This window comes from Ciona robusta, chromosome 8 (genome assembly GCF_009617815.1).
Source record: "Ciona robusta chromosome 8, ASM961781v2".
Lineage (NCBI taxonomy): Eukaryota > Metazoa > Chordata > Ascidiacea > Phlebobranchia > Cionidae > Ciona > Ciona robusta.
This window is the reverse complement of record NC_143242.1, coordinates 6,379,965-6,402,871: the sequence shown is the minus strand read 5'-3', so window position 1 is coordinate 6,402,871 and position 22,907 is coordinate 6,379,965. Positions and strand designations below refer to the sequence as shown.

Genomic DNA, 22,907 nt, shown 5'->3' with positions numbered 1-22,907 from the left:
AGACAGGGCTTGCTGTTGAGAAATTAATCTTGAGTTTATGTGTAGGAGGGTGGTGCAGTTTCCAGTGGCAAAGAACTCTGGCACCGGTATCTCATAAAACATTAAGCGTATTATGACAGGTGTTGGTACGTTTTGTTGGTTTTGTTAGTGTTTAATTTGGTACGGTCATCTCGTTAGTTTATAAATAGGCTGACAGAGGTAAACTAAAAATAGAAAGTTCTAGTTGCGCTTTAGTTGTGTTATATAAATATTTTGTTTGTTTGACTAATATTTTTTCCTTGTGTATATAAATATTAACATTTGAAATACAAAACTAAGTGTTGACTGACATACTATTGATAACACATTGTAAAATACTAAAATATACAATAAAAATTATGTTGTGTTACCCTGTTTTAGGACATTAGTGATTTTATAAAGTCTAAATGCCAGCTACAAAATCTGTGTCTTTGTGCTTAGTTTTATTTACATTTTGTAATTGTACTAATTAGTAATTACTGTTAAGTCGGTAATTTATCTAGTAGTAATTACTGTTAATTTACCTTTTTTTGTCTCTCACAGATCTGTACCTGATATATTTAAACTGTCAATCGTTATTTTACTTTTTTCATCATAAAGATACGTGAATCTCTTTCGTAAGCTCATTTCTTGCCCCCTCCCCTATAATGAAGTTATGAATATGATGCCACCGATACTATCCACTGTATTGTGATGTTGGTTGTCCCCGATTCACCACAAATAGTTGATATAATGCCGACGAGAACAACTAGCAACGAAAACTTTGTTTCCAATGTGAATGGAAACTTACCTAAACATGAAGACACCTTAGGTGTCAATGAAGAAATTCAAGGTAAATTAGTTGTAGCAACTTTATTTGTCTTTTCGATTTTACAGCGAAGATTTAGTAATATTTTAAAGAAAAGACAGGATATAGCAACAAAACAACAGTTATTAAAATAAACTTGCAGTTAAAAACATATTAATACTTAACTGGAAGAAAATAGCGTGGTCGGTACACCTATCAGATAATTTTTGTTTTTATTAAATGTGCTTTAATAATAAAGTATCCAGACTCTAATGGTAGCAAGTTACAACTTTTCTATTCAATAGTTAAAAATGTTCCCAGTTCATTGCTCCTTATTTAAAATGTATACAGTAATACTTTTTTTATTTGTTTGTTTGTGAATAAGCTAGATCCAATTTTTTGACTACATTAAACTTTCAATTACTTCTTGTGAGTAATCTAGTATGAAGTACATTATATTTACACATCTTCTGGTACCTTGTTTGGATAAATTAGACACTTAGATAATTTCAGTTCATTTTCCAGATGGGCACATGATATATAACAATATACCTGCAATGGTCCGGATAATTCTACAATTATAGTTCATAAGATTTCAGTTTTTGGCTGCAAATTTCAGTTCATAAGATTTGAATTTATTTTCAGAATCTAATCGCAATGGCGAAACTAATAAAGAGTTATCTCGGTATGATCAGTTGTTGCAGCAAGTAGAATGCCTTAAGCTTGAAAACACAACTTTAAAGAAGGAATTATCCAACAACTCTTCTCAAATTAGCAAACTGGAATCTGAGGCATTAAATCTAAAGGTATGAGTACCGAGTACTTATTAATAGATACGTACATTTGTTGTGGTTTTCAATAGGATTTGTGGCATATTGAAGATTAGTTGGGTGTTACCAATGCGCAAAATGTGGGCGTCTTTATGTGATTATTGCATAGACAATGTGAAATCTCTTGTGTTAATCTATTTATATGGTAGGATCTGACCTAAATTTAAAATACATTTCTCAAAGGTTTGTTTACAAATTATGAAGATAAAAGTAAGGGACATGAACACCTGTTTACAATAGTGTTATGTTTTATAGAACTGTTCTGCCATGTTTAGAATATTATTTGTACATATAAAAAAGGCCTATGCGTTTCTTCAAATAGGAGCCAAATCAAATAAGTCCAAATAGGAGCCAAATTGCAAAGTAGTAACTTATTTTGCTTTTAAATTTATTGATACAAATTAAATGACAAAAAAAGAGAAATATGTTAAAATGACCGATTTACTTAAAATCATTAATTAGTTTTGGTGGTATTCAGTTGAGCTCACCGTATAAAAACATGGCTTGCCGTCCGCCTGTGCACATGTTTTGTAGTAAACAGCTCAAATTAAAATTCCGTTCCAGGAATGAATTGAGAAATTACTTTTATTGGTTGTTGTGGCTCTGTAATTCGTTTTGTGTTGGTAGCGCTAGGAATGGAATGACGGATTTTGTTATTATTTCTGGCACTTACTTCCGAAACGAAACCGCTTTGCTCTTTGTAATTTAGTTAGACAATTCGCAGGAGCATACGTGCCATATTTGATTAACGTCTTATTGAATTTTCAATGTAATGATTTCAACAATTTTACGCTGTTGCATTTCACCATAAGTTAACATGTAGGACTGGCTTGATGCTTCACCATCGCAGCATACACTGGGCAAATTGTAGATCAATAATCAGTCCCATAGCACCTGGTTCTGAATTATTAATGCTAACCTCCCGACATACATCGTCTGGGTGCCATATGTCGCTAATGGCTCAAACCTGAAAATGAGAGAAATTTAGCTGTGATTTTGCAGCCTAACTTTGTTTCCCTCAGCATTTAATCTCAGATTCTCAGTTATAGCGTATGCATAAACACTCAGGTTCAAGTCATATTTTACAGTGCTATCTTCTATTCTTAAGGTAGACTTAGACTGTCTGGGTGGGTGGAGATGTATTGATTGCATATTTAAATATAGGTCAGGCGCTGCTTAGTTATCCCAGTATGCTGTGTGGTAGATATTGAACTGTGCAATATGTTTGTCAGATTTGCTAATTAGTCATTGATACTACAACACTAGTGACCTACATCATTGGTTCAAATTAATTGTTCTATAGGCTGCATTATTAGATACATCATTATAAATAGGCACAAGGGAACAGTTAGCTTTGGTGGAAAACATGCTGGACCTTTGAATGAATAAAAATGAACCAATAAAAAATCAAATATATATATTTGTTTCTGCTATTACCGAGGTCTATCTTATTTATTAACAGTTTCATTATCTGTTGTATGTTATCTTCACATGTATAATCAGCAGCTCTCAAAATGTCATAGTTTTTAATCTTGAAAAGCACATTTAATTTAATAACTACAGGCTACAGCACACAAATCAAACATAATAAAATTAGAAGATATTCTGTTCGTAACTTCGTATATATGTCTGTACACTACACTGAACATGTATACAGTAGCTGCTAAAATGTCACAGTTTATAATCTTAAAAATCACACCTAATTAACAAACTGCTGCATACAGGAAATGGTGGTGATGCTAGGCAACTCCATTAAGCCACCAACTGAAGCATCAGAACCCAATGATCCCCGTGCTATTGGTTTTGTAAATCCTCCAAACCGGCCTACAGCACTCTTCCCACCCCATGTGTACTCGCCGGATATGTATTACCGTTACCCCATGCCTAACCATCATATGTTGGATGTTGGACACACCCCTCTCAGTCCTTCTCCATCATCAACTATTGCTGTTGAGATTAGGAGACATTTAAGCAACCTGCATCTGCAGAGGTGAGAGTTAAATTACGTTGCTTAAAAAAAGACATGCAACTTTTGTGATAGGATATTTTATACCAAAATTTAAATGCGTAAATTGATATACAAAGCTGGTATAATTTTCCAAGTTACATTGCTAAATAATGCAATTTTTGTGCTAGATGATACTTTGACACACAAGTTTTATTTACACCAATTTAGTTGCATAAATTAGTATATTAGTTGGTATAATTGTTTTTGTGTTTGTATATTAGAATGTTAAATACCAAAGCCAGAAGTTTTCCTATTTTCAACACTATTGTAAATAGATATTTATAATATCAAATTACCTGCAAAAAATAGGGTACCTGCAAATTTAAATTAAAAAAATAGTAAACAAATTAATTAAAATGTTGCAAAACCCAAATAGTGGATTTATTGCAGCATTGGACCCAGTGTCATATTGTCACTAAATGGGTCAGTGTAAAATTAAACCGAATGCAAATCTTGTGTTTACATCAATACAGGACAGCACTTCTGGAATCACTGAAGCGTGAAGAGCTGGCAAAGGATGGTTATATGAGGCAACTGAATGATCTCAGTGAACAGTTAAAAATAATGCATGATACTGATAAAGTAGGCAGTTGTATTTGTGCTTTTCTAAGTATTAAACTACTACTCACAGCCCGCTGTAGTGGGAATAATGGCCTAAAGTAATGACACCCTTTTGCGGGTTGGGTTCTAAATTGTTGAGTATTACTTTCCCGCCCAGTTGTAACAATGAGACATACAATCATTGTACTCTGTGGTCAAAATTCCTGCCTAGTCCATTTAGCAAACATCTTGAATTATTTTTTTAAAATCTATCTAATGTTTGGTAGACCGTTAAAAACAGGAAATCCGTGGTTTTTGATAAATTTCTTTGGAGTTCTTGGCTCTATTGTCGTCAAGTTAGGCGCAACTGTTCACCAAACGAACATCGGTAGTTTTGATTTCGTTCACCGCAGCACTGAAGGGCCAACGCACTTGTTAAACTTTGTTATCTAAAGAACGCTCTAGTCTCGCAGTGTGGCCTTCTCTGTTTGTTTTGTAATTATACCCAACTTGTAATCCATTTCCTAAGTTGTAAAAAAATCATGTTAATATGACACAGGAAACAATAATAACTTCCTCATTTAATGGTTATTTCTGGTATAATGTTTTATTTTATTTCTTTGTCCGTTTACTTGGCCTTTAATAAAATCATTAACAATTAAAGAATAATTAAGTTATTCCTTTTCCTAACTATTTTATTTTTTCAGCCATTTTCCCCCACAAGCGAGAAGACCCGTCTTCAGCTGGAGGCAGGGATCAGAGAGATCCAGGATCAAATGGAGAAGAATCTCGGGAGTCCAGAGATGATGTCACATCGAGTGCAGGTTAGTGTGTTCTGACTCTCCTTCATTATCCAACCCTGTGTGCGCTGTCGACCTAGTTTTTTTGCAAATAGCTAACTAGTTTATAAGTGGGAAAACAGGCGAACAGTTAAGAATTTTTCAAGTGTTCTTGTAATACATAGTTTATTTACATTGAACTTTCTTCATTTAAATTTTATACCTGAAAACGCAATTGTCACATTTTTTAATAAATTGTAAGTGGTTGCAAATTTGCAGTTCAGATAAAAATTTAACAAGTCCTGCTTTAAACCCATTTTGAACTGTATAAGTAAGACAATAGGACTATAGAATATGATGTCTTGTAAAAGTTGTAGTGTAGCCTATGATAGAACTGTAGTCTCAGGGGTTTTGTTTGACAAATCATCATGGGCCTACCCAGGGAAAGGAAGTGTATATCTGGCTGTCATTGCCAGACTTTGCAATGTCTGGCACCAAGTTTTGTGTTTTCAATTTCATTGTGTGCGTACAATGATAGTGGTAATGGGGTTGTGGATATTAATGACTGCTATATTTACTTGGTGTCAAGTCTGCAGCTGTGTGTGAACTATAGTTTATAGAGAAGTCGATTTTCAAATAGCAGAAATATTTCCAATCATGGTTTGCATTTTTTGGTTAAATATTTATTTAGTTTTTCAAGCACCTACACAACACTTCATTCAATGAAATAATTAAGATTCAAATAATTTAGTTTAAATTATACCAATATACCATGTATCTCAAAAACGATAACACGTAAACATACAAATATAACTCAAACAATCAATATAAATATACTGACATTCTTTATGAAGTCCCATCCCTATTTTCACCATATTATGCTGGCTTTGCTTATATTAAAATAATAAAAAGTTGAATTTATATAAAAATTATTTCAAAATACCTATATCTTGAAATTATTTTAATCAGTTACAGCAAATACTTTTTCTAACATAAAATCATAAACTGTATTAATAAACAATCCTTTTGTTTTGATCTATTACAGGAGTGGTGTATGCAAATTGATCGAATTGAACTTGAAATAAAGAAGTTACACAACCATCTTATGTTGTTGGATCGACCAATCAGATCTCCCCTTACAGCTGGAGAATCAATGCTGCATTACAGAAGGATAAAACATGGTAAGTTGAGATAAATATTATATTTTAACTAAGTTACATACACACACGGGACACACCCATACAAAGTTGCATACGTTTGTCACTTTATAAAATCCAGTGGTGCCACTGAAAAAACTATATATAAATATTACGTTATTGTTAAAATAATTACCAGTATATTTCCATTAAAAATGGTTTAATTTGCTCAGACACATCCTCACAAACGGTCCAAGTTAATTGTACTTTTGACACGTTAAATGATGATCAGTTGTCCAATGATCATCCAGTTGTAACCGAAAATCGCCTTCAACAGTCAAGGTAAGTTGCAACAGCATGTTTTGGGAACCTTCAAATTTAAATGTGAAAAAAGTAAAGTAAACAAATTAATTAAAACGTTGCAAAACCCAAATAGTGGATTTGCCGCATTGCACCCAGTGTCATATTGTCACTAAATGGGTCAGTGTAAAATAAACCAAATGTTTACATCATATAGCCAAGCCAAGTCAACAGCAACACATTATACAGCATCAACCCATGTAACCTAGCCTATTTTATATTTCTGACACTAAATGCCTACTGTTGAAAACTGTTTTTTAAGTCAAGTTGCCCAAATGCTTATTTTGTAGTATTCAGAGAATGCACAAAGATGTGTGTTTGCCGGCGCAATATAATATTCAGGTTGTATTAATTTCCCGCTCTATTAAAATTTTGCCAACCAAGTACTTTAATGACTTTTTTCTGATAAACAGATGCACTCAGACCCTAAAAACAGTTCGTTCCTCGTTGAATGGATGTCTCGGATCAGTTTCTTCGCTTTCCGACCACTTGGTGGGAGCAGGGAGCAGCGATCTTCTGTCAGTGCAACACCCTGTTGCTAATGACGACACGGCTAGCATGTACAGTTTTACTTCTTCGTTACCACGACAACTTGCTGGCAATGTGTCAGGGTCTAAGGTTAGTTGTTTTTGGTTCGTGCCTTTTAGTATTGGGTAATAGGCCAACTGTGGCCACACCACCTCATTATTTGTACAAAGTATTTGCACTCGTTCTTGTATTTATAAGCAATGACCAACCTTACAATTATGTGGAACCAAATGTTTTGATATGATAAATATTTAAATAAAATCCTTTATAATAATATTTTAGTGACACTACGTTTACCAGATAAGCCACTAAAATATAAATTATACTATGCGTCTATGCCTGGTAGCAGAAGTAACGGACTATACATTACAGTAGACATTGAACATCACAATAGACAATATACATTACAATAGACTGGTGAAGTTTGCTCTCTACTTGGCTCGCACGACCGACACGACATGAGTTGCACCTTCCAACGTCTCAGCCAATCAGAGGATAGCTGTATCGTGATGAGGCAAGATGGTTATCTTCCCTCCATGCTCCGTCTTCTTCATGATGGATCAATTCTTCCAGGAGGAGCTAACCCAACTCCGGAGGAGGTGAAGCTGAGACTTGAGATCAGATCTAAAACATCCCAAGCACTAACTAATATAGGTGAGTGAGTTTTAAAAATATGGATGTTTTATAACTTGGTGGCAATATGCAGTAACTTTGCCAGTTAGTTATAGTTGGTTTACTGCAAGCAATTCTGAACTTGTTTAACTGGTAGTAAGGAAAGGAAAATTAAAAAAAAATTAAGTTGCTTATTTCCCCTTAAACTGCAATTACGTATTTATTAACATGGAAAAAACTATTGTTTTTAGCCTGTCTGTTTTAACTGAAACCAATTAAACTGAAGCACTTAATGTTTCACACCATTATTTTTCATTATAGCATTTTATATTTTATTTTAAATCAACTTTTCTTGTAAAAAGTAAACATTTGTCAAAGTAGGCGGCGTTATAACCTGAAGATAATGTAAAATGATTAAGATCAGATAAACAGAACATTATTATTCACAGTGGCTTGACTATCTCATACAGGGTACATGGGTGAGGTCATAATTAATTATTCATCTGACAGTGAGTTCCAACACGGACGGTGATCAGAAACGGATCGAATCTCACGTTCTTCGTCACCTGGAGATGATCCGACGCGTCAGCGAAGATCTGTTCGAGAGTCTCGTCGAAAAAAATCATACAGGAGCGTCTTCAGAAAGTGCTGAGTCACCCACTAGACACCCAGTGGCTGAAACATTAAAAAACGCCGAGTCAATCATTCATTCGTTGAGAGAAATTATGGAGCTGGTCAATTATAAAGTGCAGAGATTGTAAGTGTTCAAGTTTTTTTTACATTTTTTTAAAATTTGATTTGGGCTAATGTACATTTACATGTTCCAAAACGTGTTTAAATCAATTATAATTGAACTACACTGGTACATAACATAAAAATCTGTTCTGCTTTTCTATATAAATATACCAATAAACAAAAAAATGCAAAAAAATAACCCAATTTTATTTATTTTACATTAAAGAGAAAATATATCAATTTAATTTTTTTGAATTTTAAATTGAAAAAAATGGCAATTTTTAATTTTTCTAAATCCCTCGCAGAGCAATCAACGAGCTTGGAGGACTATTCTGCGTTGCTGAGATTTTGATTCTTCATTGCTCCTCCAAGCATGATGAGGAGGCACAGGAAGAGACTGGATCACGTCTCCGTCAATATTCAGGACGCATCCTCACTAATCTAACGTATGCTGACAACTTGAACAAGGTGGGTGAAATTTCGGAGGGTGTTTTGTTTTTACAGTCACTTATAAATCATAAAAAAACACAAACTACTAAAAGGAAAAGGAAATGGTTTTAAAAATTTCATTTGTACAGTCAGTTGAAAATCATAAAAAAACACAACCAATTAAAAGGAAAAGGTAATAGTTTTAAATATTTTCTATTGGCATAAAAGTTATGACGGAAGTACTTTTTCTATTTAAACCGCACATTTAACCAGTTATATGTCAATTGGCATTTTAGAAAACAAAAAACTAATGTAAAGTGTTACTATTATACACTGTATATAATGAAGTGTACTAAATCTTATTTTATATTCAGACTCTCTAAATACCCATATACCTTAAACCTTTTTGAGTTGTATATTAGTCTTGCTTTTGATCCATTTTTATTGCTGTCAGAATATTCTGTATTAACGAGTGTGTCTCAAAAAACACATTTGCTTTTGTGTGTTACATGTCATAGCGACCCTTTAATTTGGCCATCTATTCCCACTGGGTTGGCGGGAAGTCCATGTTGATTTATCTCATGATTTCAAGCCTTCAAATCCCGCCCTTTCCATTATAATTAAAACCATCAGGGAGTATACGATGTTAACCAATCAATAAATCAATACAACTGGTTGGATGATGTGTGTAAATACAAAGTCAAACTTTTTATTATTTCGACAGAATTTTGGATCCTAATCACTAATCAGTATAGGGGTATAGGAATACAATGTTGGCTCTGCAGTTGAAAAGAAATTACAATATGCCATACTTTTTACTCTATATTCTTTATCAGAATACTAGTTTTTATTTGTTAGAAATAAACTACATTCTTAGGCAGTAGATATGCAGAATACAGTTTATATTTTGCTTTGCACCTTGGCATTTATTAAAAAAAGAGGAAATCTTCTCATTAATTTACAAATAAATCTATTCCATATTGTTGAGGACTGAGTTCTTATGTCGCGGCACGCCATGGGACCTGGAATTTGTCACTGTCATTTCTATTCTGAATGAAAAAACAAAGAAATGATTGTTTAAAATTTCTGAACCAGACAGCTTTGAAAAAATGTCAAGTGCTTTTTAATATTGATTCACTCGCAATGTATATTACTACCATGAATAGTAACTATATTATGTCTACCATAAATAGTAACAATCATATTTTGCAGGTTCTTCTCATGAATATGCGGGGATTGCTTGAAACTGTGCGAGGCCAACTTCAACATAAATCCGAAGAAATTCAACAAGTGAGTTATTTCGCAACATGTTGTTTTTGTTGAAACTAAAATAAAAATCTAAAAAATGAAACTAAAATAATTGTTTTATTAAAAAGTAAATAAATTTCTTACTAATGCAACAGTGTATATGATAGAGTTCACTGCATTAGAATATCAGTTATTTTTAGTAAAGCATATTATACAAAAGCATTGCATAGTTTTGTGGCCATGGCAGTGATTTAGATATGTTGTGTAGTTTACATATGTTATATTAAACTTAACACGCATAACATTTAAACGTTTTCACATTGTATATGATGTTGCATGTTTCTTGTATGACTAAGGGTGACTCTAATATGTGGTGTATTCTACACACGGTATATTACCCATATAACAGAAAAGACTAACAGTCTATTCTCCATATATATTACACACATATAACATATAGAACTGACAGTGTATTCTGTACATGGTATATTACACATATAACAAATAGAATGGGTTCATGTTTATTCATCCCCTCCAACCTTTTCTCTTTCATCATCCCCCATGGGGCGTAGCTTTTAAACACCAGAGGGAATGATTTTAATCTTCCCTATATGACCTACCCCCTCCCTTTTATCATAAATTACATTTTAATGATGTGTGTGTCTGGCCCAAGTCATAGACTGTATTGTCTCATTTAGTTTGACTCCTATGTATTCTTTGGCTAAATATGAATGATATAAATTTAAGTTGTTTAAACCATTTTCTATTTATAAATAGCAGCATTATACTCAGTAGTGATATACTTTATGTATAAAATTTTGACCATACTTCCGGATATTTAAATATTTGCATTGCAAAATACATTAACAATGTTTATAATGCAATCTGTTGGTGGCCAATATTGGAAAATAATTAACAGAATTCTAATTAACAGAAGTTTTACCATTTGATTTACAATGGGGAGTGTATGTAGTTGAGGAGTGCCTTGTTGCAACAAAATTAGTTTTACCACTTTTAAAAGTAATTTACTGTAATGTTAAACATTAGCATGCTTGTCAAAAAGAATTTTCTGTGTAAACAGCAGAATTCACCATTATTTGGTAGAAATAAACTGCATGAACTTTGTATTAATTATGAACAGTTTGGTACGGTGCATCTTGCCACAGTGTTTTTGTTTTCACAAAAAAAGTAAAAAAAAAGGTAAAATTTTTAATTTATGGTAAAATGTTTTAATTTTACAGGCCATGGCCAGTATATTGCGCAATCTATCTTGGCAAGCCGATAAGGAAGGTCGTGACCTGCTGAGGCAGAAAGGCGTGGTTCGAACTTTAACTGAGTGTGTGATATGCGCAAAAGGAGAAGGAACGCTCAAAGCAATGCTTAGTGCTCTATGGAATCTATCAGGACACTGTCCCGCTAATAGAGAGGATATTTGCTCTGTAGAGGTGATGTATTTGATTTTTTTCATTCTTTTTTTTTCATTCCAATACATATGGTTCATATAAAACTAAAACCTTACAGCCAAAGCAAGTACAAAGTAGTGCAAATAGACTTATATTTCGTTAAAACTAATTCTGGCCCAGAATTTGCCAGGCTGCAGTGTGTAATTATTTAATTATATCATAAAATAAATCTAATTTTCTCGTCCCAGTTTCCCAAAGTATTAAAATTTAAAGGGTTGTCTAGGGTGGTGTATATATTAATCTCCTATAGTCCCCCAAAAAATGTCACCTGGCAAAAATTGACCTGAATTTGCCAAAGGGTTTTGATGGCTCTTGGCATGCCATTATCTAAAGCCACCGTGGGATTTCCCATAATGGGCTGGGCCATTTAAAATCTCGATATCTGCTATGAAATATTAATGCAGAGTCACCTACTCACCACAGGGCTCATTAGCTTTCCTGGTATCTACTCTAACCTATCGTAGCCCTTCCAAATCCGCAATGGTCATTGAGAGCGGTGGGGGAATACTTAGAAACATTTCAAGCATTGTAGCAACCAATGAGACTTTCAGACAGGTAAATGTATACCATATAGTAAACACATGTTAAGTTATAGTGATATCTATATTTGTTATCATAATTCTAATCTGTCAAGGAAAGATCTCCCATCCATTACCATTAAATCTCTTGCCGTCCACCCTAGGAGAAAAAACACGCTTTAAAATCTTGTAAATGCCTATATGTTGGCAACTGGGTGTTGCGGTAAATGGCCAACTCTTGCCTCAATCCAGATTCGATGTCTGCCACAGTTTAGGATCTTACACTTACAGAATAGGGAAGGAACAGATTAAAATTTAAAGTGCATTTTATTCTAATATAAACAGTCTACTTTTACTTTAATACAAACTTTCCCTTACATGCTACCAATCCCACCAACATACATTCATTATTGATTAGCCATCTGTATGCTTGTAATTTAACAACAATACCAAGTTGATTGGTTTCCAAACACAGCTGTGAAAGTGCCAGCATCCCTATCAAAACTAGTAGCATATCATCTGTAATTTCATGCCGCATATACATTATTCATGTATATGGAGACCTTAAAATAAAACCCAATATATTTTTGCTGATAGTTGTAAAGCCATGTGACCTGTGAGGTGAAATTTGTGTTTTCGGTTTTAAGTTTTTAACCTAAAACTGCTGTGGTTATGTGTATATACAAATGACTAGAACCAAAATGTAGTGCATTTGCCAATTAACTAAAGAGTTTTTTCTAAATTTGACAACTGTGTGTAACAGCATTTTATATGTCACCTAGGGCTGTGGAAAAGTTAACGGTTAACCGGTTAACCGAACCTATTCGGTTAACCGCTAACGAAAAGTTCAAGTCGTTAACCGAACTATGACGTCATAGGGCATAAACGTATATCAATATATGTCTTATTTACACGAAAGGCACGTGTTCGTGTTCGTTGATTGTTGTTTTGCAATAAGACAGAGTGCGCAGGGACGCTGTTGCTTTGATCGTGCCCTACAACGGCGATTACGTCGTCAATCTTGATTGTTAATACCGCAGGCTAACTAGTTTTGCAACATTATATTGGTGTAATACACAATGTTTTCCTCAGCCAAGCAGCGTGTTTATTACGAAAAAGCAGGCATTCACACGTGGATTCATTGCATCATAATAGCGATTGTTTGACCTGGCAATTGATTACGACATAATAGCAATTCACACGTTAATAACTGCGTCATAATTGCAATTCACACGTTGATTATTTAGACGGCAGGTGTTTTAAAACAGGTTTGAATATGAATAAGAAAGCATTACTTTAACGTTAAGAACGTTTGCCCGTGTATTGCAAGCATAGTCCATACGTTCGTCGTAAAGTTGCCTTTAAATTCGCGAAAGAAAAGCGATAAACAAGACGCTTTTATTAGGATTACACTTGTATCGGTTAACCGGTTAACCGGTTAAAACTGAACGGTTAACGGTTAAACAAAAATAGGGAAAATCCACAGCCCTAATGTCACCCCAAGTAATTTTTTAATAATTGTAAAAACATGATACTTTTGTAGATTTTGCGAGAACACAACTGCCTACAAACCCTCCTCCAACAGCTTACCTCAGCTAGTTTAACCATTGTAAGCAATGCTTGTGGAACACTGTGGAATCTTTCTGCTAGGTATGGCAAACTATGGCTGCTATGCAGTTTTTGTTATCTTATAATTATCCCATTCAATATTCCAATGCCCCTCCCTTTACAAGAGTATGTGTTTTCTTAATAATATTCACTTTACCAAATTAATAGACTGTATAGTATGTTTGAGATTATAACTTCATATAGAAAAATATTTTAAACCATTTTTTCTCGGTAACAGTTAAATATTGGAAACTAGACCCACTGTAAAAAATAGATGAAACTAGTACGTTTATTACTTTAAAATACCAATACATTAGGTAATAAAACCAAAAGAATAACAGAATTTTAGTTGATGCTATTCTTTTACTCTATTTATATATTTTTAGCTATTTTAAAAAAATTGTAAAATTCTTTATTTACTATATTTACTATTTAATTTTTATTTACTATTTACTAAAAATGTTTTTTGAATTATATGTATTTCTACCACAGAGATGAGACGGACCAGCAGACACTGCGTGAACTTGGTGCAGTGAATAAACTACAAAAGTTGATTCACTCCAAGCATACAGTGATAGCTCAAGGAAGTGCTGCAGCTTTGAGAAACTTGCTTGCTAATCGTGGGGATCGGCTGAACACAGTGTTTCAAAATGAAACCAAAGGAGATATGCCTACACTACAAGTACATTATTTTTATGAGTTATTTACTTTTTAATGATTGAGGCTGTAGTTGTATAACTATAAGCATAATATATGGCCTGTTTACAGAAGTTTAGATTTACTATCCTGAAATATGCGAAATACAAATACATGTCTTGAACACACAATGCAAGTACAGTAGCTCTAACAGTTCTATTCTTATAGAAAAACTCAAATAACGAAACCTTCTTAAACTTAAAAACATAGTGGGAATTTTTAGCAATCGATAATAACTTGGTAAAATTGGTTTACTCAGCCATCAATGTATTCTGCTGTCTTTGCCATTAGACATAACATATAAGTAAAAATCTCTTCTCTCAAAAACACAATTATTTTTTGTACTTAAGTCTCATATGCCATATAGCAAACATATTCAATATATCCCCCAGACTCGCAAACTTCGCCAGCTTGAAGCAGACATTCAACTTGCATCAAAAAATGCCCCAGAAATATCTGAAAATTTCTCCCCTCGTCACCACGCGCATATAACCACCAACCAAAACTCAATGGCTCGCCTCAGTCTGCAGGTTGGTTGATTGCGTGTCAACTTTTCTATTGTTTGTTGTACTATACTGTACATGTAATCACTGTATGGTGCGGTCACTATTAGAAGTTAAAAACAACACAAACAATTTCATTCATAACTTGTAAGCCGGCACGAGGTGTATAAAATAAAAGAACCAGTGTTACAACAACACAAAGTTACTTTCATTCAATATCTTTAGGCAGCATTCTGGTTTTATTGTTGTCCGTTTTTGTTCATTGATGTTACTATGAGTTTGCAATATTTTTTTGCCAAACGATTTTAATTGAATAACAAAAATACAGATAAAACCAAACATTACTCCCCGTTTAACAATATTGGTTTGTAATAATATTCTTCCTTGACAGGAACCTGGGTTTGTGCAAAAGTCTGGAGTAAACTCCCATCTATCACCTGGCATTCATTACTCCGGAAGTCTCGGCAATCTTCCTCAGCAAACCTATTCCCCGTCTCCAGGTCTTCCATTCAGAGCATGGGAGGACTCAGGGAGCAAAAACATGCTTCGAGCTCCTACTTCTAACTCCGGGGTCTTCCAGAACCATCCACTTTCAAGTCATCTTCAGTTTAACAACAATATATCGAGAGCGACATCTTTTGCGGACCAGAATCAAAATCCTTTCAGTAACTCATTACCATCGTCCAGGACTAAATCTGGTAATTTATACGGAAAGTTACCACAATGTGACTTCAAAGCAGCAAAGACATGGGGACATTACCACAGTGTTAACAACAACAGCAACAACACTGAGTTGTGGAACCCGAACCAGAGCGGTAATGGAAACCCTGAGAAAATGTTGAGCCCTTCCAGGATGCCTGATGATTTAGAAGAGAAGTTGAGACATATGAACGATGATTATGGAATGGATCAAGATGATCTTCCGGTTAATTATAGTCTTCAATTTACTGATGAGCAGAGTCAAACCCCAGGAATTCAGAGTCCAAGAACGGAAGAAATTTACGAGAAATCTGCCACGAGAATGCCCAAAAAGTCCTCTGCTATTGCTACTAAACCTGAGGTCCCAGGGAAAAGTATGGGCAATGCAGTTGTTGGCAATAAAGCTTTGAAAATTGCACCAAGGAGACATAAACCTCCTGCTAAAGTCGATTTCTCTGTGGAACAGCGAATTCTCTACGCTGATGAAGAGAGTTTTGATGCAGAAGAGACACCCACCAACTTTGGTGCAATTTATAGAGAAGAGCAAGAGGACCCTCTCTTCCGTGATGCTGGTGATGAAAATGCAATCATCCAGGATCAACCTAAGGAGTACAAAGTGGAGGACACTCCAGCGTGCTTCACTCCTCAAAGCGCGATAAGTGATCTCCCATGTGAGGAAGAGGATGACCAAAACATTCATGGAGACCAGAACGCGCAGAAGAAAAATGAGCAAGCTTACCACAACAATGCGGAGGATGATAAAGTTGATCTTCAACCTGGTGCAATGACTCCTGCTTTTTCGACCAGGGGTAGAAAAAGTGGGACAATGACCCCAAAGGGTTACCAGGAAACGCCGATGATGTTCAGTCGTTGTTCATCCATGTGTTCCCTCAGCTCTTTTGAAGCTCCATCTGTGCAAAGTCAAGTTGAAAGTGAACCTTCTCGATTCTGCAGTGGTGTGATCAGCCCAAGTGAATTACCAGACAGCCCTGGTCAGTCAATGCCAGTCAGCAGAAGTCGTTCTTATAGCAATCTTAATGACGTTCTCAAAGACCCTAGTTATATTTCAAAGCCTTTACCCAACGCTCAACCAAATGTTTCCAACAGCGAGCAAAAGGAAGAAAAGAAGCCTCAAATCCTTCAACAGTTAAGTCGAGCGTCTGAACATGTGAGAGCAGGTTATGTGACAAGCTTGCCACAAAATGACGAGATTAAGTGCTACAACTCTGAGCCTGCCATGTCAGACATGACTGCTTTCAGTGGTCTCTCTATTGGTGGAGACAAAGTTGCGCCTCTTGGCATCCTAAAAACATCTACTGACTCCTCACATCCGGAGCTTGAAAAAGCTGGGAATCGTTTCGTTACACAAGCCGGCTACATCACTTCGCTCCCGACTGCTGATGAGATAAAAAACTACGGATGTGAGGGGACTCTTTCCCCCATGACCTCTTTGAGCGAGATCAGCGTTCTTCGTGATCATAACGAGGGATTCGTGAAGTCAACATCCGGAGCAAGTCCACTCAAGTCACGTACCGGTTCCCACAAATCAACCTCGCGATCTTCCAACATTGCTCATCTCGCATCGCTCCCAGAGTCCTCTCGTAGCTCCGGAACACACGCATCTACATCTTCCGGGAGCAAGTCCGATCATGCTCTTCCAGTTACTGACGAAAACGATCATCTTGATAGGATAGATGACTTAGGTGATGTGGATGACCTAAGTGATTCAGGATCACTTGGAAGTCTCAGCGATGGCGAGGATCTTCTGCAAGCTTGCATCCAGTCAGCAATCCCTAAAAAGTGAGTTTTTTTGAAACTTTAAAATTTATTTTTCCGTCTGCCCATTAAAAATTGAAACAGACTATATTTGTAACAAAAATTTTACATCATTAAAATATTGGCTTACTTTAATTCTTTTATTTGATAGATCATCTAGCAGGTCTTCAAGTACAAAGCCTTCCAGTCGTGGCAAGGATAAATCGATGGGAAGAAAAGCTAACACGTCCAAACATCCTGTCAAACCTGCTCCTAAGAAAGAAGAACCGATCTCCAAACAGTCTCCTCTCTCCCCTCCAGCCCAAGTCCGTCCTGTTCGCAAGTTTGATATTGACAGTTCCCTTGCTGCGGCTGAGAATAAGCTACAAGGCATGCCCATACTACAGTATATTGAGAAGAAAATCTCAGAGGCCCCAGGTCTTAGTGATGAAGATAAGGAAACACACGCACATCCAACCACTTCTAATCCATCCAAGTCCGATACATTAGATGCATCAGATATGACCTTGACTAGCCAGGATATAACTTTAAACCAGAGTGCTCTGGATGCATCTGACGCTGCTAGGAGATCTAAAACATGCAGAGAAGTGATAAAGACTGTGGAGACGCTCAATGAAAGCTACAGTGTCAAGAAACAGCTAAAAGTTTTCGAAAAACAGCGCACAGATGTTACAACGCCCACTACAAGTCAGTCACCGTGTAACGTTGCATCACGTTTGGTGCCTTTCCCTTCGATGTCAAATAATGTCAAAGTCCAAGCTTTTCTCCAAAGTCGACCAAACACCTTCATGACAGAAGGCACACCAGTTGAAATGTCTTGCTCTACTTCGCTAAGCAACATAACCATCGAATCAGGCAGTGATAATTACGATTTCGCACAACTACAAAAACAAATGGTTGAGCAACACCGAGAGCCACCACAGGAAATGAAATATTCTACAACAACACAATCAGATAAACCAACAATTCAATCCAACAATAAAAGTGAACAAAACAACACAGATTTATTCCAGCATGCTGAAGTCCCAAACAACCCTACATGCAGTAGCAGCCAAGAGATATTAAACAACCTAAACAAGCAGATAGAGAGCCTTACTATACAAAACACTGAGACCTGTACCTCGGGCACTGGATATGTGACTTCTCTTCCACACTCAGATGAAATTAAACAGTTTAAAACCGAAGGTTCCGTAGGTGCTTACACAATATTCAGTGCTTTGACCATCGACAGTGAGACAAAGATTGTTCCTAAAGGACCAGAAGCTCTTCCAGGGAGGACAAATGATGAGAGTCCTCCTAAAAGAAGTCCGACTCAATCAAAGATACCTGTGAGGACTCCTCCTCCAGTACTGAAGGAGGAGAAGTCCAGGAAGTCCTCTGAATCATCCCTGGAAGCAAAGGAAGAAGCAGCATCTGCATCTCAGCATTATGGGGAGGATTTAATTAATGTTGTAAAGGATAATCCTCTCAATTTCGGAGTAAGTTTCTTTAGTAAAAATCTAACTTTGAAATAACTGATACACCCTTCATTTTTTCTATTCTGTGTGGGTGAGGTCCTTGAGGAGCTTGGATTTATGCTGTATTTAGTCCATTACCCACTAACACACATATATTCTATATTGGTGAGATGATATAGTTTGTACTTGTAGGGGATCCTTGAGTTAAAGAGCAAAGTTGGCTCATCACACGTATTAACCACCATAGACCTTTAAACGTTTTTTTAACTGTTAGGGTATCCACTATTCAGATTTATCAAAATATGTTTGTCCTGTTTGTATACTAATTATTTAAAAAAAAGGAGGTAAATTTAATTTTTACATAATGTTTAGGTTGAAGACACCCCGTTTCATTTATCGGGCAACAATAGCTCTCTCAGTTCAATAGAAATCGACTCAGATGGTGAAGGGAATGATTTGTTGAATGCGTGTATATCATCAGCCATACCAAGTGCTACTTATAATATGGTGAGTAATCCTTACAAATATACAGTGTATGTTAGGATGGGGTAAGATGGGATATGTTTTCAATCTTTTTTCGCGTCCCATTTGGTGGTTAACAAAAAATATTTACAAAATTATATAACCATGTCACTGCGACTCTAAAAGAGTGTTGTTAATTGTTAAAAACAAGATCAGGAAACATGAGATCTAAGTGTTCACAGTATCCCTTATAAAACTGTATAAATTTAACCTGTATTGTTTTTGTTATTTACAATTAACATTGTATTGTTACAGAACCCACCCCCTGAGCCTATGCACAGTCATTACAATGAAAATCATCATAGACCTTCCACTTTGCAAGCTGATTCTACTTACCAAAGCAATGCTATATGGGTTGAAATGAACAAAGGTATCCCACAAGGACAACACCTTCTTAATGCAATTAGCCCGCTCTCCTTGGTATCTCTCACATCACCAGACCCCACTAGTAACAGTTTCAGTATAACTTCTGCAGGCACCGGCACTCAGACTAATGAAGATTATTATCGCCTCTCACGCCAGCCATCTGTAGGGGATTCAATCGGTTCTGAGATCTCTATCGGCTCTCTTGTGCTCGGGGGAGACGCAAAGTCGCTCGTGAAGACGCAAAATGCCGGGAGGCCGAAGATTTCAAAAGGGAAGGATGTTGAAAGAGTTTCCTCGGATGACAAGCCTCCTGTTGTCAAGGGAGGCAAGAAGATTTATCGAAGTCCCATCACAGGGAAGCCGAGAGAGAATCTCAGATACCCGAATAAGCATAAGGATAATACTTCCACTGGCTCCTCCAGTGCAAGGATCAGGGAACATCCGAGGAACAACAGGAACAGTGGGAGGAGTAAGAGTCCATGTAATAAATGTCATCCTCCGCATCAATCCCGGCAGCTCCCGATCTCTTCTTCCATGGGGAAGTTGGCGGAAACATCTCCGGGAAGATCTCATCGGAAGACAAATGCATCTTCCACTTACTCCAAGCAGATGCAGCCCACATGTGGTGGGAATCCTCATGGGAAACCATCCAGATCGCGCAGTGCCCACGCAGGCTATCAGTCCAGTGTAACACAGATTTATCCTCCTTTAAAACACGTCAACTCGATCATGTTGAATGGTGTTGCATCCATGGCCGCCAGGGGTGACTTGGTGGTTCAGCAGCTTGAAGGTAAAACTGCTCAAGTGGTTCCTGCATCTACATTAGCTAACCAGTTCCAACATGTATCTCGACCGGTACTTATCAAGCAGGGAACTTTTATACAGGACGAACCAAGCCAAGCTCTGCTCCAGAGCATGTCTAGAAAACCAGAAGTGCCGAAAAAGCCGGCTAAGTCACCGCCTAAGGCAGTTAAATCAAAAAAACAGAGTGAACCGCAGCAGAAAAGCAAAACTTTATGGAAAGGTTTGAAAAAGCTGCTTTCACCAAGCGATGAGGCTAAGAATATTGTTCCATCTCCCACCAGAAAGACGCCTAAGAAGCCCCAAGTTACAACAAGGGGCAAAGTGGTACAAAACCAATCGGATCGTGTAATAGAATCAGAAGACTCTAGCACTGGGTTTAACTCTGGGACTTGGACAAAAAGTAAAACTGGTTCCACAAGCTCCAGTCTACAGTCTAAGCAAGTGAGAAGAACACCTGAAAGACCACACCGCACACCGTCTAATGCTGGTAGCCAGTCTTCTAGTTTGTCTTTATCGAGTAGCAGCGCAAGTAATGGTAGCAGTAGCTCAGTGGACGTGTACCAACAGCCAAGCACTCGAATGAATATTTACCCAACAGCAAGAAACATGAGCCCTGGAGCGCATGTCCCGAAATCTCCTTCTGCTAAATCACGCATCATCGTCAACAGCAAATCACCTGCTGATAAAACAAACCAAGGTTGGCGGCGCACAGGGGACTCGCGCATCCACAGTCGAAAGATCAGCATGGAGTCTTCTTCTTCTGCAACCTCCGCAGCAGGGAACAGAGCAAGTGGGAGGAAACACGGATCACAAGCATCGATAGCTACATCATCTGACAAGAGATCGGTTTCTGTGGCTTCAGGTCAGAGCCCAAGTGCACGGTTGTTTTATGAGGTAACAGCATGATTGTCGTACTTTGTATCTACCTTCAGTTCAAGATAATAAACAAACAAATATTTCCCAAGCATGTAAAGCTATGTGTATGGTAGGGTGGGGTAAAATAGGACACGTTTCATTTTTATTCTCGTAGAGTTTCCCCCCCTCCCTAGCCCAGGACTCTTAAAGAGTGTTGTTAATTGTTTCAACCCAGATCAGCAAATTTGGTATTTAGGTGTTAACAGTATCCCATCTTACCCCACAATATGTTTTTGTACACTGACTGTAAGGTCAAATGCATCATTGTTGTAATGTCTGTCGACCGAAATAAATGTAGTTAGTAGTTACGCATGCACACCATGCACGCACTTTGTTGTACTGTGTATTTAACCCATGCACTTGGTGAAAACACCACGTTTTCAACCCATACGTTGGTTTGTCAGTTCCATAACTCGTAATATTACTGTTGCAAATGTTTATATTTCAACCCAGTTACAGTTTGTTATGTTGTAAATTCTATTCATATATCCATTTCCACCAAAAACTTGTTAGTTTTATTTTTACGTTTTATTCCTTTAGGTCGTCGAAAACCCGTCAAGACGAAATCCGGGTGAGGGCGCCCTCCCCTTCCCGTCACCCGTGCGCCGTGTTGTCCAGGAGGTGGCGCCCTTTAACTACCGTCCATACAGAATAGGTGAGAGCGAGGAAGAGGAACCAAATCACAAACTTGATCTCACAAGAAAACAGACGACGGTTTAAAACGTACGTCGAAATTGCTTAATCTTAGACGTGTTGGTGCCATATCTGTTTCGGATGTTTAGCAAATTCTATTAATCGGCGGTACATTTTTTATTTTGTTGCTTTTTATATTTTGTTCTACTCAGTTTCTTGGTGCCATCGCCAGTATTCTTTCTCTTTTTTCGTTTCTTTTCTTGAACTGCCCCTATTTTCACTGCTATCAAGGCGTGGTGCTTGTCTGTCGCCCCTAACCGCTGCTAAATCCGTGTGAAAACAGCAAACTAACTTTCTCCGAGTCAACCCACCGAATGTTAAACAGATTTTATATTTCGGTTCACCAGCTGTCCCAAACTACCATTTTATCTCACCCGCTTCCCCCTTCAAGTATGACGTCATTGCTCGTGACGTGTTGTTTTATGACGTCATAAATCTCTTTGAAGATCCCCGCGCCGGATACAACTCGTGCAGTTTAAATATAAACCGGCCCTGACGCTCGTAAAGATTCACTTTTGTTTTGCAATTGAAATATCAAGACACGAAACTTCGTTTTAAGGTCTAGAAATTCTTTATCGTTTCTTCTTTTACGTTAAATAAATCAAATTTATCATGACAGAATGTGGGTGTTTTGAAAACATTGTGTAAAAAGCTTTTTATTTATACATTGCCGTACACAACAAACGCTGCATATCCTTTCTATTGTAAACACTTACCGGGTTAATTGCGCTTTCTAAAAACAATCGCGCGTGTTTAAGCATTATATACTCAAGGGCGTCAACCAATTTTGACGTTTTTACGTCATAATTCCTATTGTCCGTCGCGCATGCAACGTTCGGCAGCGCGCAGAGGGGCGCGACCTCTCATAACAAGGTAA

At 36.8% G+C, this 22,907-nt stretch overlaps 1 protein-coding gene across 2 annotated transcripts; it reads left to right on the top strand.

The window, feature by feature from the left end:
- Positions 1-12: 12 nt before the first annotated feature.
- Positions 13-22,651, top strand: LOC149732826 (uncharacterized). Of its 2 annotated transcripts, none has more exons than XM_089883057.1 (22): positions 13-850; positions 1,451-1,611; positions 3,360-3,625; positions 4,117-4,225; positions 4,891-5,007; positions 6,008-6,143; positions 6,332-6,440; positions 6,872-7,076; positions 7,400-7,640; positions 8,109-8,355; positions 8,639-8,801; positions 9,975-10,052; positions 11,252-11,455; positions 11,897-12,028; positions 13,535-13,641; positions 14,092-14,281; positions 14,688-14,825; positions 15,190-17,297; positions 17,425-18,751; positions 19,103-19,237; positions 19,508-21,284; positions 21,878-22,651. In XM_089883057.1, the coding sequence occupies exons 1-22, from the start codon at positions 712-714 to the stop codon at positions 21,910-21,912; spliced, it is 8,124 nt and encodes a 2,707-aa protein (XP_089739183.1). In that variant the 5' UTR covers positions 13-711; the 3' UTR covers positions 21,913-22,651. The 2 variants fall into 2 exon arrangements, with proteins under 2 accessions (XP_089739183.1, XP_089739181.1); XM_089883055.1 differs by having other exon boundaries at positions 19,508-21,316.
- Positions 22,652-22,907: the final 256 nt, after the last annotated feature.